Source organism: Neofelis nebulosa, chromosome 8 (genome assembly GCF_028018385.1).
Source record: "Neofelis nebulosa isolate mNeoNeb1 chromosome 8, mNeoNeb1.pri, whole genome shotgun sequence".
Lineage (NCBI taxonomy): Eukaryota > Metazoa > Chordata > Mammalia > Carnivora > Felidae > Neofelis > Neofelis nebulosa.
In genome coordinates this window covers 66855022-66881979 of record NC_080789.1, presented here as the reverse complement: position 1 = coordinate 66881979, position 26958 = coordinate 66855022, and the positions used below count along the sequence as shown (strand labels likewise).

Genomic DNA, 26958 nt, shown 5'->3' with positions numbered 1-26958 from the left:
AAGTCTACTGCTGAAGCAGATGTCTAACAGGAATGAGATCACAGTATATTCTGCTTGCAGGCATTCTCTGTTTTTGTGAGTTCTTCTCTTAAGAGCCCATTCATTTGGATTCCACAAAAGAAAAGCAATCCTACTTGCCCCATGAGAAAGGAAAGAAACGACTTCTCACCACAAATACTAAATTCCCAATAAGGCCAATGAAATGAACACCCTCCCCAATTTGTTCCCAAGCCAAACATTTTATTTAGCCAGGGAAGGAGGGGGTTGGGAATAGCTAGTGGTCACATCATAGGTTCTGCTCTTACTAAGCCTTGAAAAGGGTCTGATGCCATTATTGGTAGATATTATGAAATGTAGGGTATTTATGTTGTGGGAATATAAACTGGTTCGGCCACTATGGAAAACTATATGAAGATTCCTCAAAAAAATTAAAAATAGTTCTACCATGGGGCACCCGGGTGGCTGGGTTGGTTAAGCGTCGGACTTCGGCTCAGGTCACGATCTCACGGTCCGTGGGTTCGAGCCCCGCATCGGGCTCTGGGCTGATGGCTCAGAACCTGGAGCCTGCTTCCGATTTTGTGTCTCCCTCTCTCTCTGCCCCTCCCCCGTTCATGCTCTGTCTCTCTCTGTCTCAAAAAAAATAAATAAACGTTACAAAAAAATAAATAAAAATAAAATAAAATAAACATTAAAAACTTTTTAAAAATAGGTATACCATATAATCCAGCCATTTCACTTCTGCATATACACCCAAAGGAAATTAAAATAAGATATCAAAGAGATATATGCAATCCTGTGTTTATTGCAGCATCATTCATAATAGCTAAGATATGGAAACAATCTAACAGCCCATCAAGAAATAAAGGGATAAGGAAGGTGTGGTGTAGGTATACAATGGAGTATTATTCAGCCATAAAAAAGAAGGACATCCTGCCATTTGTAACAACATAGATGAACCTTGAGCATTTAATGCTAAGTCAGACAGAAAAAGACAAGTACTACATGGTATCACTTATACATGGAATCTAAAAAAGCCAAACTCATAAAAACAGAATAAATGGTGGTTACCAGAAGATGGGAGGTGGGGAGATAGGAGAGATTTCATTTAAAGATACAACCTTGCAACAAGTAGTAAATAAATCCTAGAGGTCGAATGCACAGTACAGTAAATATAAGCAACAATATTGTATTATAATCATCAAACTTGCTTAGACACTAGAACCTGATTATTCCAACCACTAAAAACAAATTATAATTATATAACATGACAGAGGTGCTAATTATCACTACAATAGCAATCATATTATATAAATGTATCAAATTAACATGGGGGCGCCTGGGTGGCTCAGTCAGTCGAGCGTCCGACTTCAGCGCAGGTCATAATCTCGCAGCTCCTGAATTCGAGCCCCACGTCGGGCTCTGTGCTGACAGCTCAGAGCCTGGAGCCTGTTTCAGATTCTGTGTCTCCCTCTCTCTCTGTCCCAACCCACTTGCATTCTGTCTCTGTCTCTCTCAAAAATAAATAAACATTAAAAAAAATTTTTTAAAATTAACATGTTGTTCATCTTAAATTTACATAATGTTATATGTCAAATATATTCCAATTAAAAAAAAAAAACTCACAGAGAGCAGATCTGTGGTTGCCAGAGGCCAGGGGGTGGAGGGTAGGCAAAAATGGGTGAAAGTGCTCGAAAGGTACAAACTTCCAGTTATAAAGTAAATAAGTCCTAGGGATGCAATGTACAGCCTGGTGACTATAATTAATAATACTGTATTGTATATTTGAAAATCACAGAGAGTAAATCTTTAAAGTTCTCAAGGAAAAATTTTCTTTCTTTCTTTCTTTCTTTCTTTCTTTCTTTCTTTCTTTCTTTCTTTCTTCTTTAGAGAAAGAGAAAGAAAGTGCCAGTTGGGGAGGGACAGAGGAAGAGAAAAAGAGAGAGAGAGAGAGAGAGAGAGAGAGGATCCCAAGCAGGCTCCATGCCAAGCATTGAGCCCAACACAAGGCTCAATCATATATATATATTCCTTTTGGCTAACATTTGTTGAGGATATATATATATATATATAGAGAGAGAGAGAGAGAGAGAGAGAGAGATTTAAAAATCCTTTTCCTATCCTTCCTTCTCCAGTCCCTACCAGCTTAATAAAAGTTCTTTTAGGCTTTAAATAATTGCTTTAATTCAGAAATTTCAAATACTCCCCTGTGCCTCTTACTGTTTACCTTCCTAGTCAACTGGAAAGTGTGTTAATTGGGAAGTCCAGAACTTGGTTTCAGACTAGACTTCAGAGAATACAAAGCATTGGCCCAGCTTCCCCTGGGTGCCAAACCCAGCCCATCGCTGCATAAGCATAGACAGCCTCTGATTGGTTTTATTAGATTGTTCTTTACTTAAGAAGTATTTTTAAGATAGTATTCAGAATAACAGAGGAAGTAAACGAAGAGATGGCAGGTTACTAGATCTGAGATCATGTGAGGAAGTTTTAATGAAGTATATGCTGGTTGGAAACATGAGCTTCTTTATAGATATTGTTCTTGTTCTTCTACAGAGTGGCCTGCACTGTAGAATGACACCACTCTATGTTAAGGTATTCAGGAAATAATCTTGATATTCTGGCCTCCTCAGTGTTCCTAAAGTTTGAACCATTCAGATGCCTAATATCCACCGACAACAAGAAGAAAAAGCTATCTGTTCTGTCAATAGTCAGAGTCCGGTGACATAGGTTCTCTTATGGGGAGAATTTACCAATGATGTGTCTACCTGAACGGGAACGCCGGAACACACAGGAGCTGCCTCCTCCAGGAAAAGCCAGGAGCGTGGTAATATCCTCCAACATATCTGATATCCCTCTACTTTTTCTTCCTAGAAAGTTCTATATGTGTTTTAATTTTGCTCACCATTCTCCACCTTGACCCCATCTCCCAGAACCTCCTGATACATCCCACTAGTGCTAGATCCCGAGACTCCTGTTCAACCCATTCCTCTTCCCTGAGCTTGTGGTGGAAACTTCCCACTCCTTGGTAGGCCACCTCCTTCTCAAGATTGGCCCCTGAGGTCTGTGTTACTGAAAATGTTGCATTTGTCCCAGCTGCCTTGGACACGACCTCAGAAAGATCTCTCTTCGCTCCCTCATGACACTGGTGACAGGGACATCTCACAGCCTAGACATAAATCCTTTTATGCATCAGGATCCCAAAAGATTGCAGAAAGCTGACACCTGAAATGAAATGAGGGTAACAGAAATAGATGCTGACTTGCTGAAGCTACTTATTCCCCTGCTTGCACAGAACTTCTCTATTCGTACTTTTTTCTATTATTAGAACAACCTTCAGATCTAGCCACCACTGTGACAACGTGAATAGTGTGACACAGTACTGGAGAGGACAGCTATGAGAACAGTCTCAAGTGGGTTACACTGACCTTTGGCTCCCTCCTGCTTCCGGCACTGATATCTTCCTCTCCTTTCAAATTAGTTCTCATGCACAGAAGGTCAGAACATGGCACCCAGCCCCAGGAAGCCTCAAGCCACTTGGAAACTGAGCTTCCAAACACATCCTTCATTCACTTATTCTTTCCAAATAAATCCAAAAACCAGTGTGGGCAAGGGTTGTCTAGAACACTTGTGAAATCCTCTTATTTACATAGTTTACCCTTTCAGCCACCCCTTGTTTGATTTCAGTCCTTTGTTCTCACCCACGTGTAAATCTGACATGAGTCTCTCTTATGTTAGTATGAAATAAAGCCAATGTCTTTCATTTTAAATAATGAATGAAATACTCATTTCCTGTTTAAAAATTGATTTATTTTCATGCCTGGAATGTAATCTAGAACTGAATAGAAGACTTTGTCCTTGGTCGTTAAAGAAATCCCTGTAATCAGTTTGAGTTGCTGTTTAGGATGGTGAGGAAGGTGAGCTCCTTTTTTTGTGATATCCCAAAATCATATGATACAAATAGCTGCTACCTTCATCCACACAAAACGTGGATGTTAGCACATTAATAAAAAATACTTTTTTCAGGGGCGCCTGGGTGGCGCAGTCGGTTAAGCGTCCGACTTCAGCCAGGTCACGATCTCGCGGTCCGTGAGTTCGAGCCCCGCGTCAGGCTCTGGGCTGATGGCTCGGAGCCTGGAGCCTGTTTCCCATTCTGTGTCTCCCTCTCTCTCTGCCCCTCCCCCGTTCATGCTCTGTCTCTCTCTGTCCCAAAAAATAAATAAAAAACATTGAAAAAAAAAATTTAAAAAAAAAAAATACTTTTTTCAAAAACGCTACAGTCTTCTTAGATGGGACCCTGAACTCCCCAAAGATACTGTGGTCAGGTACCCTCTTGTGAGTGAAAGCAGAAAAATGGAAACAGTTTTCAGGATAGCCCTACCCACAAAAACTTGTTGCTCTCCAAATCTCTGATAAGCATAGAACACACTTATCATTCCACTTCACTTGAGAAGATTCCGAGTGAAATGTTTGCTTTCAACAGTGTTTACAATTTTATCCATGCAGGATCCTCAAAAGTAAATTCCCCAGCTGTTTATGCTTCACCACCACTGGATCTGGCTGAAGTCACACCAAGGTAAACACTGCACTGTTGGCCCAGGCACACAGGGAACCTAGACGTGGGTCTAAGATGAGCTTGAGCTTGGGAATAGTAGGATTTGAGGGGAGGCTGGAAGTCACATGAAAATTTGGGTCAGTGGAATAAAGGAGAACGTGTGAAAGCGGAACAATGTAATCGAAGACACAAAAATAAATAGACCTTTCTAGTATCAAAAGGGGTGAAAAAGGCCAAAAGATAGATTAAGACAAATGAGGAAGAAGTCTGAATGTCAAGGCAGGAAAAGTGGTCTTTGTTTCTAGATGCTGGGATGAGAATTAGGAAAAAACTACAGAATCTATTTCCTGGCTCTCCTACTTGTTCTCAACAGGGCTCAATATCATATTCCTCAGGGGTAACATGGGATAAATTTCTATGCCTAAAATACCCCATAAAATGGCTGTGAGAACGAATAGGATGTTTTGTATATACTCTGTCTACAAAAAAAAAAAAAAATACTATTAAAGTTTATTGTGCTGTTTAGGAAGTAAGAAGTCTTGGATTATTTTGAACAAGAAGAATGAAGAAAGGAGAAAAGGCTTAAAACATTTGCTGTAGATATGTCATATAATGGCTTTTGAAACAAGATGGTAAGGATTTCTGAACTTTGGAGCATGCAGTGAAAATTGAATAACAACTAATGTGTAAGCAAGGCAGCAATACTATTTATCCAGCAAATCCCTGTGAAACAAGAATGGAATTCTCTAAAGTACGTGAATACTAGACAAGAAAGGATAAAAACTCTTCCTGAGATACAATGAGGGCAGCCTTGAGATACCGAGCACAAGGTCAAGCAAAGCAGAAAGGGAGGGATGTATAAGAAGACATGATGATGCCCTAAAAAATGGGAACAATCATAGATGATATCACCCCCTTTCTATTTTATTCCAGGGAAATCCCCTCCACAAATGGCCTGGAGGAACCACAGCATCATCACCGAGTTTATTCTCACGGGGCTGTCCGACGACCCCCACATCCAGGCTCTGCTCTTCGTGCTCTTCCTGGGGATTTACCTCCTGACCATGATGGGGAATCTGCTGCTGCTGCTGGTGATCAGGACCGATTCCCGCCTCCACACACCCATGTACTTCTTCCTGAGTAACCTGTCCTTCCTGGACCTCTGCTTCTCTTCTGTCACTGTGCCCAAGCTACTGAAGGACCTTCTGTCTGAGAAGAAAACCATCTCAGTAGAGGGCTGCCTGGCTCAGGTGTTCTTTGTGTTTATCACCGCAGGGACTGAAGCCTTTCTGCTCTCGGTGATGGCCTATGACCGCTATGCCGCCATCTGCCACCCTCTGCTCTATGGCCAGGTGATGAGCAGCCAGCTCTGTGTGAGGCTGGTGCTGGCCTCATGGGGCCTGGCCTCTCTCAATGCATTTGTCATTGTGCTTTTGGCTATTAACCTGGACTTCTGTGAGGCCCAAACCATCCACCACTACACCTGTGAGCTGCCCTCCCTCTTCCCTCTGTCTTGCTCTGATATTTCCATCAATATTGACATCTTGATCTGCTCCACCTTACTGCATGGGCTGGGAACCTTCCTCCCAATCTTCTTTTCCTACACCCGTATTGTCTCCACCATCCTGCGCATCACCTCCACCTCAGGCAGAAGCAAGGCCTTCTCCACCTGCTCCTCCCACCTCATCGCAGTGATCCTGTTCTTTGGCTCAGGTTTGATTCGCTATCTTAGGCCCACCTCGGGTTCCTCCCTGGATTTGCTCTCCTCCTTGCAGTACAGTGCAGTCACGCCCTTGCTGAATCCCCTCATCTACAGCCTAAAGAACAAAGAGGTGAAGGCAGCTGTGAGAAGGACACTGGGGAAATATTTCTAATGTAGTGAACAAAGACACACTTACTAAGCAAAAATCACAAAGACTGTGTTCCGTTGCATTCTTCTTTTGTTCCCACCTCTTCCCACACAGTGTCAGATAATTTGGAAGAAAGACTCTAGAGCTTGTCTGAACAGAGCTTGCCTGTTCTTCAAAGGCAGTAGTTCTTTTTTTTAAAAAATTTTTTTTTTTAACATTTATTTATTTTTGAGATAGAGAGAGACAGAGCATGAACGGGGGAGGGTCAGAGAGAGAGGGAGACACAGAATCTGAAACAGGCTCCAGGCTCTGAGCAGTCAGCACAGAGCCCGATGCGGGGCTCGAACTCACATACCGCGAGATCGTGACCTGAGCCGAAGTCGGACGCTTAACCAACTGAGCCACCCAGGCGCCCCCAAAGGCAGTAGTTCTTGATTTGGGCTCCTCATTTGGAAAGGCTGCTCTGTTGGTTGGAAGAGAACACGAAGACAATTTTCCACAAAACAGATCAATAAGACAAAATAATTAGGTTGAAACGATATGATGATCATTTCAGGAGATTCGGCATCTGACTGAGGAGTCGCAGAAAGGATTAAAAACAAGGGAGGAATGGGGCACCTGGGTGGCTCAATCAAATAAGCATCCGACTCTTGATTTAGGTTCATGTCATGATCTCAGGAGTTCGTGAATTTGAGCCCTGCGTCGGCCTCTACACTGACAGTACAGAGCCTGCTTGGGACTCTCTTTCTCCATCTCTCTCTCTGCTCCTCCCCCATTCATGCCCATTCTCTCTCTCTAAAAAAAAGGGGGAGGGGGAGAAACTTATTACACAGAAGATAACTTTTACAAATACCAACTACTTTTAACTGTTTTTAAACAAAACTTGGGTAAAAAGAAAAAAACTCCTATGTTAACACTGCAATCAAAACCCTATGTAGAATATTATGAACATGAGAACATTATATACTAAAGTTACAAAATATTGCCAGTGCAACCATTATCTTTATCTATCCTTATATTGATTCATTAGTAAACAAGAAAAAAAATTAAGTTTCTGAAAGCTCATATCCAAGCATTAGAAAATAACAAAACCTAACATAAGCAAAGGAGGATAAAAGAACTGAGAACACAAATTAATAAGTCAAAAAACAGAAAAACAGAATTGAGAAATAAATCCAGGCTCTAGTCATTCAAAAAAGATCCATAAAATTTGGAGCACCTGGGTGGTTCAGTCGGTTAAGTGTCCAACTCTTGATTTCGGCCCAGGTCATAAACTCACAGTTGGTGAGTTCGAGCCCCACATCAGGCTCTGCACTAGCAGGACAGATTCTCTCTCTCTCTCTGCCCCTCCCTTGTTCTCTCTCTCCCTCTCTCTCTCTCTCTCAAAAATTAAACTAAAAAAATTTTTTAAATCTATAAAATTTGACATAACTCTGTAGAATATATTCAAGAAAAAAGAAAAAGAAATCAATAATACATTGACATAAAGAATAAAAAATTTTTTTTTCAACGTTTTTAATTTATTTTTGGGACAGAGAGAGACAGAGCATGAACGGGGGAGGGGCAGAGAGAGAGGGAGACACAGAATCGGAAACAGGCTCCAGGCTCCGAGCCATCAGCCCAGAGCCCGACGCGGGGCTCGAACTCACGGACCGCGAGATCGTGACCTGGCTGAAGTCAGACGCTCAACCGACTGCGCCACCCAGGCGCCCCAAGAATAAAAATTTTAATGAAATACTAAGATTCATCCCAATAAATTTGAAAAGCAGGCTTTTGTCTAATTTTAAGGAATATGTAACTCAAGAAAAAGAAAATTGAGCCATTAGATGTATAAAAACAAAAAAAGTCAAAGGATTAGCTCGAATGGGCAACAAGCAGGGATAGTTTTTCAGGTGAGTCCAAACTTCAATGTTATATGCATTTTTTAGAGTACAGAATAATACGGAAAATTGTCAATGCATTTTCAGAGCTAAAGCAACTCTGATTCAAAACCTAAAAAAATCATCATCCTCTGGGGTGCCTGGGTGGCTCAGTCAGTTAAACACTCAACTCTTGATTTTAGCTCAGGTCATGTTCTCATGGTTCGTGAGATCAAGCCTGCATCTGGCTCTTCTCGAACAGCATGGCATCTGCTTGGGATTCTCCCTCTCCCTCTCTCTCTGCCCCTCCCCTGCTTACTCTCTCTCTCTCGCTCTCTCTCTCTCTCAGAATAAATAAAAACCTTTAAAAATTTTTAATTATCATCCCCTAATGAATACATAGACAAAAATTCTGAATGAAATATTAATCCATTGAATCCAAAAGTATACTGAAAGAATAGCAATCTAAATAATAATCATGACCAAATAAATTTTGCTATTGGTTTGACTTCTCAAATCAATAGGTTAGAATGAGAATAATCTTATTCCACCTGAATAGCTTCTTAACAGGTATAAAAATAAAATTCTACGAATCATTGTGACCCCAAATATTTAATAATAAAAACTCTTATGATTCTCTCTTTCAATAAAACATATTTAAAATTAATCAGTATTGAACCACATGTTTCAAAATAATAACAGATAATATCAGATTGAAGAAATTACAGTTTAATAAAAGAAACAACATGGGGCACCTGAGTGACTCAGTCAGTGAAGCATTGGACTTTGGCTCAGGTCATGATCTCCTAGTGCATGAGTTTGAGCCCCGCATCAGGCTCTCTGCTGTCAGTGCAGAGCCTGCTTCAGATCCTCTGTCCCCCTCTCTCTCTGCCCCTCCCCCATTCTCTCTCTCTCTCTCTCTCTCTCTCTCTCAAAAATAAATAAACATTGGGGCGCCTGGGTGGCGCAGTCGGTTAAGCGTCCGACTTCAGCCAGGTCACAATCTCGCGGTCCGTGAGTTCGAGCCCCGCGTCGGGCTCTGGGCCGATGGCTCGGAGCCTGGAGCCTGTTTCCGATTCTGTGTCTCCCTCTCTCTCTGCCCCTCCCCCGTTCATGCTCTGTCTCTCTCTGTCCCAAAAATAAATAAAAAAATGTTGGAAAAAAAAATTTTTTTTTTTAAAATAAATAAATAAACATTTAAAAAAATAAATAAATACAAAGAGAAGAAAAGAAACAATACTACCAGGGAGCCTGGTGGCTAAGTCGATTAAACACCTGACTCTTGATTTCAGCTCAGGTCGTGATCAGTTCATGAGTTTGAGCCTCATGTCGGGCTCTGTACTGACAACACAGAGCTCGCTTGGGATTCTCTCTCCCTCTTTCAAAATAAATAAACATTTAAAAAAGAAGAAGAAGAAGAAACACCACTCATATTACTTAAGAAGATTATGCAGTTTCCCTCCAATACAGTGAAACAAGATTAGAATATGACATTCAAATTTGGATGGGAGGGATCCACAAATATTCAGAGTCGCTAATGATTATCTACCTAGAAATCTAAGATATCTCATTAGAAATGAGAAATTACTGGGGCTCTTGGATGGCTCAGTTTGTTGAGCTTCTGACTCTTGATTTTGGCTCAGCTCATGATCCAGAGTCATGGGATCAAGCCCTGAGTCCTTTTCCTCGCTGAGCATGGAAGCTGCTTACAATTCTGTCTCCCTCTGCCCCTCTCCCTGCCTCACACTCTCTCTCTAAAAACAAAAGAAATGAGAAATTATTAGTATTCTAAGAGAGTTCAGAAAGGCAAACAACTTTGGAATATTCATGCAATCAGTAGTTTTTCTATACATCCACAACATTAGTTAAACAAAAAAAAATGTATCTTCCAGAAAAATATCCGCTCACTATGGCGAGAGAAATATAAAAACTTCAGGATTAAACTCAATAAGCATTCAGAACCCATATGAACGAAGCAACAAAACTGAACTAAATGTCATAAGAGGTGCTTAAATCAGCGGAGAAAGTATTCATCGGGCATGCTTTCATCTTCAAGTAACCAAAATGTGATTAACAATAACATAAACTGTAAAAAGATTTATCACTGAATTAGCAGTAGGTCTGGAGATGGATGGTTCCAGAGTTAGTTGAGTTGCTCAATAATCATCAATGACTTGGGTTCTTTCCATCCATCCACTGTTCCATCTTCATGCTTTGGATTTCATCCTCGGTCTTGTTATAGGGCAAGCCTTGAGAGCTGTTATTTTTTCTCTTTTGTAATGCAAGGGGCTGACTCAGGCTTTGGTTGCCCAGGCAACTTGAATAAACACGATTAGATAGAGAGATCTTGGTTCATGCCCATAACTGACCATTTCAGCCTCTTGTTTTTGTTTTTGTTTTTGCCTTCTTTTTTTTTTTTTTTTTTTTTTTTTTTTGGGGACAGAGAGAGACAGAGCATGAACGGGGGAGGGGGCAGAGAGAGAGGGAGACACAGAATCGGAAACAGGCTCCAGGCTCCGAGCCATCAGCCCAGAGCCTGACGCGGGGCTCGAACTCACGGACCGCGAGATCGTGACCTGGCTGAAGTCGGACGCTTAACCGACTGCGCCACCCAGGCGCCCCGTTTTTTCCTTCTTAATAAATCCTTATTTTTTCAAAGTTTCCTGATGGTTGTCTCCGAAGGGCGTCTCGCAATCATCACAAGAACCACAAGGGCTGCCCAGTCATAAAATTCATTTGGAAAAGGGGAATTGTAGGAAGCTCACCCAGACCCAAGCATTTTTAGCTGACAGTTTAACTATCCATAGGCTGAGGCTGGCCCTAAACACTTGCCCAGGCAGCTTCAGTTCTAGACATCATGGTCTTATAAAACACAGACCAAAGCTAAAAGAAGGAAAACTATTACTTTAGTCCGTCCTTGAACTTTACATAAATGAAACCATTCTAAATGCTGAAAACTTAAAATACTTAGTCTTCAATCCTGGTGAGGAGGTGGTTAACTTCAATCTCCTTGCACTTCTGTTTTGCTTTCCTTATCACGCAAAAGAACAAGAAGTGCTGTAATTTTTGTCTCTCAATTTACAAAGGAATGTTCTCTAGATGACGACACCTTCAGCTTTGCTACTTACAATTATCTATTTGCATGACCTTGGGGAGCCTGTTTGCATGACAATTGTCTGTTTGTATGACCTTGCTGCTTACAAGTATCTACAGTATTTGCTTGTCTATTGCATTAAGAGGTGTTGGATTTTAAAATCCTGAATACACTAAAAGGCAAAAAAAATAGACAAACAGCAATAAGAATTGGTCAAGTCCCCAGAGCAATTGAGCTATCCCTCATATGTGAAATTTAATTTGCTAGTAGAGATTTTAGGCAAATGCACATTTATATAAATGGGCTTTTCAGTGATTAGTCTTAAGGAGAACTGGTTTGGACCAATTTAAACCTGGGCAGTCTACACATACTGACTGGTTTCTCATGCTCTGAAATATTCTCTTCCATAAATGTGTAAAATCAGTATCAGTGGCTGTGGTGGTGGGTAGAAGCCAGACTTCAGTGTGTTGAATAAAGAGAACACATTTAAACAAGTAATAAGTTCACACCACATTCTCAAGGTGTTTTAGAGAATGAAAGAGGAAAATAACAAGAAGGTGTGTCGAGGTTGAAGACATTTTTAACAATGAGAAAAAGACGTGGCTGCACTCACAGGTAGTGAGAGAAAAAAATGGAGAAAAAAACTGAATATAGAGATATGGAAGGTTCGAATAGAAAAACTTCATATTAGGCCAGTTAAGTCCAATCCCCCTTCCTACACTAATCACTAGGACCGAGGGACTTGTGCATTAAGACAGTCTACACCCAGGTAATGGGCCTATCAGAGAACAGAGCTTGGGCTACTACACTTCAGGTGCACTGAAGTCCACAGGTTGGGAGGTCATCCCTAAAACACACACTTTTTTTTTTGCCTCCACCGTTTTGATCTACCCACTGTCCTTTTCCTCCTCCCGTTGGTACTGCCCTCTAGTGTTAGGTTCCCGTTCACTCCCAATGTCATAATAGCCAACTTCAGCATTAATGTTGGTAACCTGATCTCAAATTCCTTTTAATGTCTACCCTAAGTCACCATTGCTCAACTTGTACAAATAAAGTGACCCTCAAGATCCGACCATTCATCTTATCTGAATGGTTCCACCGCTGTTGTCTCTAACCTCTGATGGAAATCGTCTGTCCTCACAGCTCCCTCACTTTTTCACCTGCAGCACCGCTTTCTAAACACTCAAGTTCTTCAGTCCATCCCTTCTTTCTGTCCATGACGATCACCCCACAAAAGCTTCATTTTAGTTATTTCTGTACATCGATTTAGCAGCTCTTGTGTCAGTGCCTTCAATGTCTTGCCAGCTTGTTCTTTCATTGCATCTACAGGCCCCACTACTTTCTCCATTTCTGTATCCAGGACATTAACCTCCATGGAATTCTGCTTCTGCTTCAAACATAGTTTGACCTTCAGAATGAATAGTCTCCTTCCTCCTTAAATATAACAAGAAAATTGTAGTAGATGACCTTCCTTTACACTTGACAGAGAATCACTTAATCATTTCTTCCATACTCAAAATTCTACCTATATCTGCACATGACTTTAACTCTTTCTTTCAGTGCCAGTGAAATAGTCTACAAGGACGCCTTCTATACCTGCAATGGGTGTGTGTGTGTGTGTGTGTGTGTGTGTGTGTGTGTGTGTGTGTATTGGGTTGTGTGAATCTTTTGCCACCTTTCCCTGGACCTTGCTTCATCATTGTTTACCATTTTATTCTGCATTCTTAACTTCGTCTGCTCTATAGGCATAAACTATACCTATAGGTATAAACACTTTCCCATAGGTACAAATATTTTAACATGCTATTTCATCCCACCTTAAAAAAAATAGTTATTCTCCAACACTGTTGTCCTCGGCCTTATATCTTCTTATCTTTAAACTCGTGTGCATGTATTCACAAAATATAGTTTCACAGGAACACTGGGGTGGCTTAGTCGGTTGAGCATCCGACTCTTGATTTTGGCTCAGATCATGATCTCACGGTTTGTGGGATTGAGCCCTACATTGGGCTTTGCACTGACAGCACAGAAACTACTTGGGATTCTCTCTCTCCCTCTCTCTCTGCCCCCCCCCTCAAAAAAGTGATACACATTAAAAAACATTTAAAAATATATATATGTGTATATATATATATGTATGTGTGTGTATATATATATATATATATATATATATATAGTTCACCAACTAACACTGTCAAGGTACAAAGATGAATAAAGAAGAATAACAGATATATAAACAGGTAACTATATATATATATATATATATATATATATATATATATATGTATGTGTGTATACATATATACATATATATATAGTTCACCAACTAACACTGTCAAGGTACAAAGATGAATAAAGAAGAATAACAGATATATAAACAGGTAACTATATTTCAATGATGTAATTTTGATTGCAGAGAGCTGAGAGGATGGGTACTTACACAATCTTGATTGGGAACATCGGAAGAAATTCATGTAAATCAAAGGATTTATTCTTGAGGGATGATCCTTGGACTGGTGCTTTCAAGTCCTTCAGTCTCTCCCATCAGTAACCGATGAAGTTTGACAGTACTGATGAGCCTTTTCTTTCGCTGGTAATTTGATTTGGATCCTCTGGATGTCACTCCTGGATCTAAAGAAAACTTCACCTCAGTCTATTTGTCGTGTCCACTTCCTGACTACTTCTATAAATGATGTTATTCCCACAATTCTGACCTTGGGAAACTTCTCTTTCTATATACATTCTTTCCTGGCATTATTTTATTCACCTCTATGGTGAATAAAACTCATATGGTTTTGACCCCCTAATCTGAAGTCCAAACTAATCTCCTGACCATTGAGCAACACATCCTACCACTATACACACATTTAAAATGCAACATATACAAAATAGAGTACATTTATTCATACTTTTGCATAATAAATGCTTATTAAAATACTTACTATGAACCAAGCACTCCATAAAATCTATCCTCCATTATGTCACCCCCATGCACTTTTTTCATTAATAAGTGTGAAACTCTCATAGTCCTTCTGTTTGTTGCATCTGACTGGTGGCGTAAATTAAATTGTGAGTATCACAAAAACTTATTATGTGAAACTCATGCTTTGCCACCAACTGTCTCATCTGATACAAGTCACTTTCATTTTCTCATTTAAAATGAAAGGCTACAAAGAATACAAAAATACTAATCCTAGGGGTGTGTGAGTGGCTCAGTCGGTTAAGCATCCAACTTCAGCTCAGGTCATGATCTCACGGGTTGTCAGTTCGAACCCCATGGGGGGCTCTGTGCTGACAGCTCAGAGCCCGGAGCCTGCTTCAGATTCTGTGTCTCACTCTCTTTCAGCCTCTCTCTCTTTCTCCCTCTCAAAAATAAACATTTGAAAAAACTTTAAATACTAACTCTAAGGAATACATGCGCCCTGACGTTTATAGCAGCATTATCTACAATAGCCAAATTACGGAAAGAGCCCAAGTGTCTATCGACTGATGAACAGATAAAGAAGAGGTTGGTGTATATTATCATGGAATATTACTCAGCCATAAAAAAGAATGAAAACTTGCCACTTGCAATGACATGGACGGAGCTAGAGAGTATTATGCTAGGTGAAATAAGTCAGACAGAGAAAGACAAATACCATATGCTTTCACTCATATGTGGAATTTAAGAAACAACCATAAAAAAAAAAAAACATAGGGTGGGGGAAGAGAGAGACAAAGCAAGAAACAGACTCTCAACTATAGAGAACAAACTGGTGGTTATCAGAGGGGTGGGGTGGGGGGATGGGTGAAATAGGTGATGGGGATTAAGGAGTGCACTTGTGATGAGCACCAGGTGTTGTACTGAAGTGCTGAATCGCCGTATTAGACACCTGAACCTAATATTACATGGTATGTTAACTAACTGGAATTTAAATAAAAACTCAAAAATAAAATAAAGGGCTAAACCAGATCGAATGTTTTCAAACCTCTTTTAGCCCTGACTATATTCTTTTTTAAATCCTACATAAAAACATAAACAAATAAAAGTGATCAAAGTAGAGCTTCTTTGGATTAATGGGGGGCTCGAGAAGATGCAATGCCACTCACTTACGCCCCCCTTTTCCTTGTCTCCCAACAGGGCTGAGCCAAACTGCTACCACTCCATCAGCTGGTCCACCTCTCACCCCATCACGTCAAGTCCTAAACGGCCTCTTACCTTATTTACCTTCATAGTTTACAGATGCCATGCCAGTCAAGGATCGACGCTTTCCAAACACCACAAAAATCATACTAAATTGGCCTTAATTACAAGGAGTACTATTTGCTTCCCAGAACTGAGTTTTTTTGTTTTGGTTTGGGTTTTTTGCTGACATGCTGTCACATATTAAGCATTCAGTGAAGTCCGGATTTAACCTTGCTCAGAGGATGACATTTACTGGGGCCCGAGAGAGACAAAGGGCTACAGGCAGACAGCTGCAGGTGTGCTGGTCTCTGGCTGTCCTCCTGGCCACCCAGGAACACCAACTGGAATAGTCATCCATACCTTGCCCCACTCCGGCCCTAGAGCATTCCACACTCCTGCAACATGACGGCCAAGGCACCCACTACTCAGAGGCCCTGGCACAGATGCCTCCTCCAGGAAGCCTGCCCTGAGTCCCTCCAAAGTTGACTATAGACAGGTACTGGAAGATGTGTTCCAGTACCTGGAACACAGGTACTAGACAGTTCTAGACAGGTTCTAGACAGTTAGAAAATCAATAAATAAAAATAAACACAGGGGTGCCTGGGTGGCTCAGTCGGTTGAGCACCTGACTTCAGCTCAGGTCATGATCTCACAGTTCGTGAATTCGAGCCCTGCGTCAGACGCTCTGCTGACAGCTCAGAGCCTGGAGCCTACTTGGGATTCTGTGTCTCCCTCTCTCTCTGCCCCTCCCCCTTTCATGCTTGCTCTCACTCTCTCTCAAAAATGAATAAACGTTAAAAAAAAAAAAACAAATAAAAACCAGTAACCACAAAGATGGGGGCCCCAAAGCAGACCATTCCTGCCCACTCACCAGCCTGGGCCCATTTACCATGTCTGCAGAATGATGCCTATGTGCCCCACCACTTGTGAATCCAGCCCAGCCATGACTGCTTCACATGACCAGCCTGGAGATGGGAGCAGAGAACTCAGGGTGGGCCGTCCAGACCTCCCCATCCCCCAGACACCCAGCATAACCGCTCACACAGGGGCACACGCACCCAGTGGTCAGGGAGCCCTGCCCTTCCAGTTCCTGGCCCTCACGATGTGTTAGGGTGTTAGGGTTGCTGGGTCACAGGCACCACTCTGGGCAGGACCGCGGCTGCCCGGAATCAGGGACATGCGTGTGTCCATCTGTTCTGTCCTGTCTAGTTGCCCCCACAGGGCCCGTCCTCCCTGTCCCTTGGGGAGCACCCTCCAGGAGCACTACCCACCCTGGAGAAGTGTTCGGAAGCCATGTATGGGCATCTGGGAGCTGTACATGTAACATGTCTCATGTTAGTGAAAACCAACCTCTGTGCTCTGGAGCAGAGAAATGTAAGGCGAAGACAGAGTTTGGGTGTGAAGAAGGAAGATAGTTATTACTTTGCCAGGCGAAGGAAGCTGCTGCAGGCTCATGCCTCCAAGACTGCAAGCCCGCCCGGGGGTAAAGGGCTGAGGGGTTTCTAGGAAAATACAGAATATGGCGGCTTCGATACAAATCCGGGACACGGAGCCAGCCACGTTCATCATGTCTTCTTCCAGCCATGGTCTCATGACTGGGGCTGGCACCGGCCGACCAGTCCCCTAAGTATACACTGAGGTCAGCGGGATGTCAACATCGATACTGAGGTCCTGGAACAAAGGATTCCACAGAAAAACAAGTGAAGGGGACGGGGAGGTTTCAAGAATGAGGAGGAGTTTAAACTTTAAAGTCGAGCCTTGCTGAAACACTAGTGTGTCCGTCTTAATTTCCACCCATTGTTTCTGTGGCAATTTCAGTCATGCCACCCAGGAGCCAGGGGAGCTGTGTGGGCACAGAGCAAGTGGGGTGAGTAGGGCCCTCTCATCACCCATCTACCCCCGCCTGGCCCTGCCCGGGCCCATCTGCACACTGAGGCGAGCCAAGGGTCCACACGGATGGTCTGGCAGGAGGAGTACAGCTCCACAGGAACCACGGACTCCGTGGCATCCTCCACCAATGGTGAAGGGTAACGTGCCCTCCGTGTTTGTTACTTATATGTGAGCCCCAATAAATGCTGATGACGCTTCTCTGCCTTAAATCAGAAATACAAAATTTTGACTTCAGACATTTCAAAGACCCTCTGTAGGACTTACTAAAAACAATTCATTACATACTTCAATTACCATTCTTTAATAAACTCCTTTAAAAATTCAGTATGTGCTTAAAATAGAAACACTAGAAACTTAGGGCTGAATAATATTCCCAAGGTGGAGTTATAGCCTTTCATTTAACTATTATAACGGACGATCCTGTTGGAGGAATGAGGAAAACTGCAATGTCCACTGGAAATGAGTTGCAGTTCAGGCGGTAATGTGTCACAGCTCACCTCCCTCAACACTTTCTACGGGTTTTCTCAGGCCAATGATGCCATGGGGGAAATGTCCATTTTCCAGCAGTTTTTCTTCAAATCTCTTTCTTAGTCTCTTGTTTTTCAACACTCCCACTCCCACCCCAAGCCTAATAATAGTCTTTTCTAGGCTTTCAATAATTCCCTCAGCTCAGAAACTTGAAATACTGCCCTGGAGAGAACCTCTGTGCCTCCTACTCAATTCACCTTTCTAGTTAAGTGCGAACTGTGGTTAGTGAGGCCCGAGCTCGGCTTCAGACTGGGACTTCAGGGAATACAGGGCAGCGGCCCAGCTTCCTCTGGGGGCCCGACCCAGCCCCGCAGCTCCCTAAGTACAGATGGCCTTCCGACTGGTTCTATTAGATTGTTCTTTCTTTAGGTGATGCTCTCAGAGAGTATTCAGGAGCGCAGAGGAAATAAATGAACACCAGGCACGTTACTGCACCTGAGATCATGTGAGAAGGTATCCATGGAATGTGTGCCTGTTGTTCAGAACAGGAGCTTCTTTAAAAAGAACCGTCCCTGTCTTTCCATACAGCGGCCTGCATTGAAGAATGACCCCACTCTAGGTTAAGGTGTTCTGGAGAATAGTCCTGATTCTGTGATGTATCCAGTGCTTCCAGAGCTCGAGCCATTCTAATTTCCCTCACTCACTGGCAGCAAAGAGAAAAGGCTCTATACTCTGCGAAGAGACGCTTGCGACAGGGGTTCTGTTATCGGGACTTACCTACCAAGAGTCTGCTTGTGATTGGGAGGACAGAACATGTGGAGTTGCCTCCTCCAAGAAAAGCCAGGGGAATGGTAATATCTCGTCTGGTTTTCTGGTGGCCCCCCTGTTTTTCTGCCTGTAAAGTGCTGTGTATGTTTCAATTCTGCTGCTTTTCCTCTCCCCCCTCTCCACCCCACGATCCCTTCCATCTGTCCTGAAGTCTGAGGTGTCTGCTCCACCCGTCCCTTGTCCCTAAGCTAGAGGGGGGAACATCTTACTCCTTGGCGGACCATCTCCCCAGATGGGACTCTGATATCTCTGCTTCTCTGAATGACGCATCTGTACCAGCTGCCCTAGACACCTTCCCTCCCTCCCTGCTTCACACTAAGGAAGTGACACTTTAAAGTCTGGGCATAGGGGCACCTGGGTGGCTCAGTTGGTTAAGTGTCCAACTTCAGCTCAGGTCATGATATCACGGCTTGTGAGTTCGAGCCCCATGTTGGGGTCTGTGCTGACAGCTCAGAGCCTGGAGCCTGCTTCAGATTCGCCTCTCTCTCTCTCTCTTTTCTCTCACCCTTTCCCTGCTTGTGCTCTCTCAAAAATAAATAAATAAACTCTTTTAAAAATGTTTAAAAAAAAATAAAAAGTAAAGTCTAGGAATAAATCCCTCTCATGCTTCAGGACCCCAAAGGATTACAAAAAGCAAACACCTGGAATGAAATGAAGGTATCAGAGAGAAAGGTGGACTGTCAGAGGCACTTATTTTCCTGCTTGCTCAGCACAACAGTTAGAAGCACAGTAGGCTTTTTTCCTCGTTGTGGAGGTCCCCCTGCAACAGTTAACCTCCTGAGAGCCATAAACTCATAAACATACCCAATATCCTCTCTCATCGCTCTGTAAGAGAAATCGATCGAACGACCAGGTATCTGGTGGGTATGAGGCATCTGTGTTGGCAAAATGGCAACACAGGTGTTTATCCAAGACACTGCTGAAATCCTCCTTCTACATCTCCCATCCCTCCATGACCAGCCCCCCTGTCCACTCCTGCCCACAATCCATGTTCTAACTCTGGTGTCCGTCTGCCACATCTCAGGATGGAAGCTTCCCTTCCCAAGAGTAACTGCTGATCTGCTTTACTTTTATGCTTCATTGATCTGGGATTAATTGTTCCTGGTCATTAAAGAAGTCTGAGGCATCAATCTGGGGTGCTGCTGAGGGATTGTGAAGGGGAGGGAGATGCCTTTGTGACAACTTGAAATCACACAAGAGAAGTTGCTGTTGCCTTCTTCCATAAAAAATGTGGGTGTCGGGCAGGACAGAAAAGGATTCTCCATAAATGCTAAGCTTCTTCAGATGAGAGAGCTTGAAGCCCCAGCGGACATTGTAGCCAGGTCCCCCTTATGAGTGAAAGCGGAAGAAGGCAAGCGATTTCCAGGGTAGCCATATCCCTAAATATTTTGAAATACAGGAATCTTTGGGAAGATGGCTTCCACGTATCATTTTACTTTGCTTGTATGGATTCAAGATACAGTGTTCACTTTCTACAGTATCTACAATTTTATCCATGCAGGATCCTCAGAAGTAACTTCTCCAGGTATGCTTCACCACCCCTGGACCGAAGCTAGTGTCCTGCAGGCACACAGAGGTGAACATTGCCCTCTCTGTCCTGGCACACAGGTAACCCAGACTTGGGTCTAAGATGGACTCAAGTGGGGCTGATGGATTTGTTAATGGGATCAGAATTTAAGCTTTTCATGATGCGAGTTAGCACCTAGTCATAAGATGGCTGCAAAGCTGAAAGGGTCAGAAGCAGGGCTCTCTGAATCAGTAAGATTAAATATTTCTGTGAAGACAAAAGCCCACTATGGGATCGGACTGTGGACTGACAGACAAAAACAGAATACTGCTAAATTAGCCTCAGACGTCCAACTGAGGAAGGAATCTTCGCATAGGATGTAGTCTGAGAAGCTAGGGTTCAAAATGATTCTTAGTATCACGATTAACATAAATTGCTCACCATCTGGTCCTCTTGGTTACACAGCTGATCCCTAGAGCAAGCGGATGCAAAAAACACTTAAAAGAAAATCGTAAGACTCTTCACTCTGACCCGCAGGGGGCAATAAAAGAATGATACATCCACAATAAATTACAAGCAGCTTCTTGCAATGGTGGCAACAATGCTGTGGATTCTACAAAAATGAGACCGCAGGAGGGGCTGCGGCGTGAGGCGGTGTGCTCTGGGTAGATAACAGCATCCTGGAAATTCAGCCGCCGTGGCCTCCACGCAGCGTGAGTGGGCAGCCTGGCGACGCTGGGGGCAGCAATGTCAGCAGGACTTCTGCCGGGCGCTAGCGCTGTGGCGGCCGCTGGAGTCCGGGAGGAGACTGTGCTGAGGATAGTCCAGAGGTTTTTTTCTAAGGCACGCGGGAGATGACGTGGAGAGGCTTCCAAAATAATCGGACAGAAATCTGAGAGGTAATCAGAAGCCAACGGGCAGGCAAGAGCCAGAGAAATGCTGATTTGTGATTATTGTTGTCAAGTTGTGATCTATATTCTCAAGGAGCTCACAATCGGGAGGGGAAAACTGAGATCACTGTCTAACATGAGACAAGACACACAGTTCAGACTATGCCATAAGGCACCTGAGAGCAAGTGTCCCAGTGATTTGAACAGAGAGCTGGGCAGTCAGGACAGGCTAGAAGCAAAAAGCAGGTTTACAGATGACACTGGAAGACCCAGGAGAGTCTGGGTCAGTGGGCTTAAGAGGAGAACATACGAAGAAGAATGTGAGCAAAGACACAGAAACAAATAGACCTTTCTGGTATCTAAAGCAGCCAAAATGGCCACGAGTTTAAGGGCAGATGAAGAAGAATTTGAAGCATCTGAATAAGAAAAGTGTTCCTTATCACTGTGCACTAAGCCTAGACATTGGGCTGATAATTAGGGGAAAAAAATAATGTAATTTACTTCTACTTCTCCTATTTTTACTTCTATTTGTTGTCAACATGACATTACAAAATACCCCTTAATATCAGACTTCTCTCACGTAAAAATGGGGATAAAATTCCTTGCCCCATGGCTAATAATTCCTTATCAAATTTTACAGAATTGCCTTGAAACAATTGAGATAGTGATTAAAAAAATGCTCTGTATTTAATAAAGTCTTACTACAGTTAAATGCTCTGTTCATAAGTAGAGAGCAAGGACACATTATGACTTTCATGGTTCCAGGCACTTTTGCCTCCCTAGGCTCCTTTTCTTTCCATACAAAGAGATATTGAAATGTTGCAGTTATAAAGATGAATAGAATGCAGATTCTTCTGATCTTAAAAGAAATTTAAAATGTTTCCATCAGCCATGTAACAACTGTGGCCCTAGGCACTGGACCTACTGTGCCTAATGGATATCAACTCTGGTAGGAAATCACCGGATGATTTTGAACCAAAAACTTGTGGTTGAGACATTGAAGAAAGAAGGTTTAGAAAACCACTCAGATATGTGCTAGATTTTTGACGATTTCTAAAGTCTAAGAAGAATTGGTAGAATCTAAATACTATGAATGTGTAGGTGAACCAAAGCTATTCATTGGCCCAGTGAAATCCCTAATGGAAGGGGCAGAAGATTCTCTGAAGTACGCAAAGACTGACTGACGTAGGATCGCTGATAACAAAACAGGATAAAAACTTTTCCTGAGATGCAGTAAGGGCAGCTTCAAGGGATGTATGGTAAGAGGGGTGATGACCTGAAGGAGACAGATCTCATCGCTATTTCTATTCTATTCCAGGGAAATCCCCTCCACAAATGGCCTGGAGGAACCACAGCATCATCACCGAGTTTATTCTCACGGGGCTGTCCGACGACCCCCACATCCAGGCTCTGCTCTTCGTGCTCTTCCTGGGGATTTACCTCCTGACCATGATGGGGAATCTGATGCTGCTGCTGGTGATCAGGACCGATTCCCACCTCCACACGCCCATGTACTTCTTCCTGAGTAACCTGTCCTTCCTGGACCTCTGCTTCTCTTCTGTCACTGTGCCCAAGCTACTGAAGGACCTTCTGTCTGAGAAGAAAACCATCTCAGTAGAGGGCTGCCTGGCTCAGGTGTTCTTTGTGTTTATCACCGCAGGGACTGAAGCCTTTCTGCTCTCGGTGATGGCCTATGACCGCTATGCCGCCATCTGCCACCCTCTGCTCTATGGCCAGGTGATGAGCAGCCAGCTCTGTGTGAGGCTGGTGCTGGCCTCATGGGGCCTGGCTTCCCTCAATTCAGTCATCATTGTGCTTTTGGCTATTAACCTGGACTTCTGTGAGGCCCAAACCATCCACCACTACACCTGTGAGCTGCCCTCCCTCTTCCCTCTGTCTTGCTCTGATATTTCCATCAATATTGACATCTTGATCTGCTCCACCTTACTGCATGGGCTGGGAACCTTCCTCCCAATCTTCTTTTCCTACACCCGTATTGTCTCCACCATCCTGCGCATCACCTCCACCTCAGGCAGAAGCAAGGCCTTCTCCACCTGCTCCTCCCACCTCATCGCAGTGATCCTGTTCTTTGGCTCAGGTTTGATTCGCTATCTTATGCCCACCTCGGGTTCCTCCCTGGATTTGCTCTCCTCCTTGCAGTACAGTGCAGTCACGCCCTTGCTGAATCCCCTCATCTACAGCCTAAAGAACGTAGAGGTGAAGGCGGCTGTGAGAAGGACAGTGGAGAAATACCTACACTATTTTAGGTAGTGAACAAGGACGCAGAGTGCAGGAGAGAAATTTGTTTTGCCGTCCGCTTGACCCTCAGGTAGAAGAACTCTGCGGTGTCTGGGTGGCTGGTTGGTTGGTTAAAGCCTCTGACTTTGGCTCAGGTCACAATCTCGCAGTTCACGAGTTCAAGCCCCACGTCAGGCTCTGTGCTGTCGGCACAGAGCCCGGGGCTCACTTTGCATTCTGTGTGCCCCAGCCCTTCCCTGACTCACATTCTGTTTCTCTCAAAAGTAAATAAACATTAAAAAAAAATTTTTTTTTGAAAGGACAATTCTTGACCACTAACTTGAAGGGAGCCCTGTACCGTCCTCTCCCTGGCTCTCCCAACAACAAAAAGTAAAACACATGAAATTATATCTAGTTTATCTCTGTGGCTTATAAAGGTCTGTTTTTTCTTCTGCTCCTTTAAAATTTTTTTTTTAACATTTATTTATTTTTTTTGAGACAGAGAGAGACAGAGCATGAACGGGGGAGGGGCAGAGAGAGAAGGAGTCACAGAATCGGAAGCAGGCTCCAGGCTCTGAGCCATCAGCCCAGAGCCTGACGCGGGGCTCGAACTCACGGACCGCGAGATCGTGACCTGAGCCGAAGTCGGACGCTTAACCGACTGAGCCACCCAGGTGCCCCTCTTCTGCTCCTTTATACCATAGCACCACTTCCTTCGTAGAGCTCATGATTCGATGTTGTGTCTCCTGAATTAATTAGTAGTGTACTTTATCTTGTCACCCTTATTATTTTTTGTCCTACTGATCTACCTTGTTAAAGATTTATCCATTTTATTGCCCTCTGTAATATTTAGACAATCTTTACTTCCCCTTTATAATTTTAAGCTCATCTTAAATCTGTGTTTATGAAGCTCAACTTTATTTTTTTTTAATATGAAATTTATTATCAGATTGGTTTCCATACAACACCCAGTGCTCACCCCAAAAGGTGCCCTCCTCAATACCCATTGAAGTTCAACTTTAAAAAAAAAATGTCGGGGCGCCTGGGTGGCTCGGTCGGTTGAGTGTCTGACTTCGGCTCAGGTCATGGTCTGGTGGTCTGTGAGTTCGAGCCCCTTGTTGGGCTCTGTGCTGACAGCTCAGAGCCTGGAGCCTGTTTCAGATTCTGTGTCTCCCTCTCTCTGTGACCCTCCCCCTTTCATGCTCTGTCTCTCTCTGTCTCAAGAATAAATAAAAACGTTTAAAAAAAAATTAAAAAAAAAATGTCGACACCTCCCACGAAAGATTACAAATTTATTTTACTTTAACAATCGTCCTCCTCCCTCTGCCCCTTCAATATCCTTCCCCAGTTTTTGTTTTTGTTTCGTTTTTGTTTTTGTTTTCACCCTTTGGGATTTTTCTGTCCGTGGATATTATCAACAAGTTATTATCTTTACATTGGGTGCTGTTGAAATCAATTAAATTCTGGATTTTAATCATAATCTATATTTAGGCTTCATTCTATGTTTAAATTTATTTAATATTCACTGGCATTCCTTTCACAGCACATTCCCCCATTTTACTTCCCCTTTGGCACATCAGAGCATAATGGTTAGGGGCTTTGGGAACCTGACAAATTGCTTACCTATTCTGTGTCTCGGATTCCTAAATACAGAATTGGGATAATAATAGTATCTACATCGTATAGTCATTTTGAGGATTAAAGGAAATGTCACGTAGAGCACCAGAACACTAACAGCCACCGTTTGAGTGTCACCAATCATTATTCATGAGCTCTTTATTTCATTCCGTTTTTATTTTGTTGTCATATGTACTCCTCTAGATTTTTGGTAAGAAGTGGGGATTGTGAAATATTCCAAGACCGTGCATATCTGAGAGTCTATTTTTACTCTACATATGAAAGAGAACTTACCTTGCTGCAGAATTTTGGGGCGTCCTCTTTCTTCTTCTGGACATATTATATACACTGTCATCTGGTATCTAATGGTCTTCAGAATTGTAAGACCAGCATAACATTCTTGCACAAACAATAGATAGAAAACAAAATAGCACTAAGAGAGAAAGAAAAAAAAAAAACAGTAAAAAAAAATTTTTTTTTCAAGAACATGGCAGAAAATATCAGTAATGGGAATATACACTCATCGCTTACAGGGAAAAGACTTTAAGATTGGGTTATAAAAGCTGTATGTTATATACAAAATAAAGACTTCCAAATAAAGACTTCATAATGGATAAACTTGTAGAATCACTATGCTGTTCACCTGAAACTAATGTAACATGGTATGTCAGCTACACTAAAAAAATCCAATCATTTTAAACAATAAAAAATCATAATCTCAAAAAAAAAGACTTCAAAGTGACTCATGAAGTTTGAAAGTTTTAAAAAATTGTTCAGAGATCTAGAGGCGCCTGGGTGGCTCAGTTGGTTGAGCACAGGACTCTTGATTTTGGCTCCGGTGAGGATCTCAAGGTTTGTGGGATCAAGCCTTGCATGGGGCTCCATGTGGATACCACAGAGCCTGCTTAGGATTCTCTCTCTCCTTCTGTCTCTACCCCTCCTCTGCTCTCTCTCTCTCTCTCTCTCTCTCTCTCAAAATAAATAAATAAACAATTTAAAAATAAATAAAATAGAGGCACCTGGGTGGCTCAGTCCATTAAGCATCTGACTCTTGGTTTCTGCTCAGGTCATAATCTCACACTTCATGAGTTCCAGCCCCGCATCAGGCTCTCTGCTGCCATGGCAGAGCCTGCTCAGGATCCTTTGTCTCCCTCTCTCTTCCCCTCCCCACTTATGCTTTCTCTCTCTCTCTCTCTCAGAAATAAATTTAAATGAACGAATGAATAAGTAAATACATAGTTGTTCAAAGATCTAAACTAGAAAATGCATACAAGGAGAAAGCAGTCGTCAAGGTCTCATTGTCAGTCAAAACTGAATTTGAAGAAAAAAAATTAGGGGTGCCTGGTGACTCATTCAGCTGAGTATCCAACTCTTAATTTTGGCTGAGGTCCTGATCACAGGGTCATGGGATGGAATCCCACACGGGCTCTCACTGAGTGTGGATCCTACTTAAGATTCTCTCTCTCTCTCTCTCTCTCTCTCTCAATGTTCCTCTCTCTCTCTCTCTCTCTCTCTCAAGTCACATAGCATAAAATACTGTAGAAAAGAACAAGGGAAATTAACAAAAATATAATAATTGTGGAAGATTTTATACAGATTTTTAGAGTTCTTAACAAATTAAATAGTCAAAACAAAACTAATGACAAGGGAAAAAAGGATAATATAATTAAAATTAATCTTCTAATAAGAATATATCTAAATATATATATACACACACACCCTGCATTATAAAATTTCAGAAAGTCAAGGTTGAATAAAATAAGGAATGGATTGACCAGGGAGCAACATGAGGGAACTTTCTAAGCTAGCTACAAGAAAATTAAAGAAAAGAAGAACCCGCCCCCTCTTTCAGGGCTGGAGCATGCAACCCACCTTGCTTTCTGAAATATCTTGGGAGACTTATGGTAGCAATGTGAATGAGCCAAAATTTTATCTCAAACAGACCCTATTTCAAATCCTTGCCCAAACAGGTAGTACCTGTGTGACCTCAAATAAGTTATTTA

General features: G+C 42.6%; 2 protein-coding genes across 2 annotated transcripts; both read left to right on the top strand.

Annotated features, from left to right (window-relative positions):
- The first annotated feature begins 5499 nt into the window (after positions 1-5499).
- LOC131484022 (olfactory receptor 8S1-like) lies at positions 5500-6423 on the top strand. The gene has a single exon (XM_058682314.1). The coding sequence runs from the start codon at positions 5500-5502 to the stop codon at positions 6421-6423; it is 924 nt and encodes a 307-aa protein (XP_058538297.1).
- Positions 6424-22270: 15847 nt separating this feature from the next.
- On the top strand, positions 22271-23371 carry LOC131519677 (olfactory receptor 8S1-like). Its single transcript, XM_058742961.1, has one exon. It carries the CDS (start codon positions 22436-22438, stop codon positions 23369-23371), a length of 936 nt encoding a protein of 311 aa, XP_058598944.1. The 5' UTR covers positions 22271-22435.
- Positions 23372-26958: the final 3587 nt, after the last annotated feature.

What these genes read in the sequence shown, in the direction of transcription:
- LOC131484022 (XM_058682314.1), top strand. Translation starts at nt 5,500, where the DNA reads ATGGCCTGGAGGAACCACAGCATCATCACCGAGTTTATTCTCACGGGG.
- LOC131519677 (XM_058742961.1), top strand. Translation starts at nt 22,436, where the DNA reads ATGGCCTGGAGGAACCACAGCATCATCACCGAGTTTATTCTCACGGGG.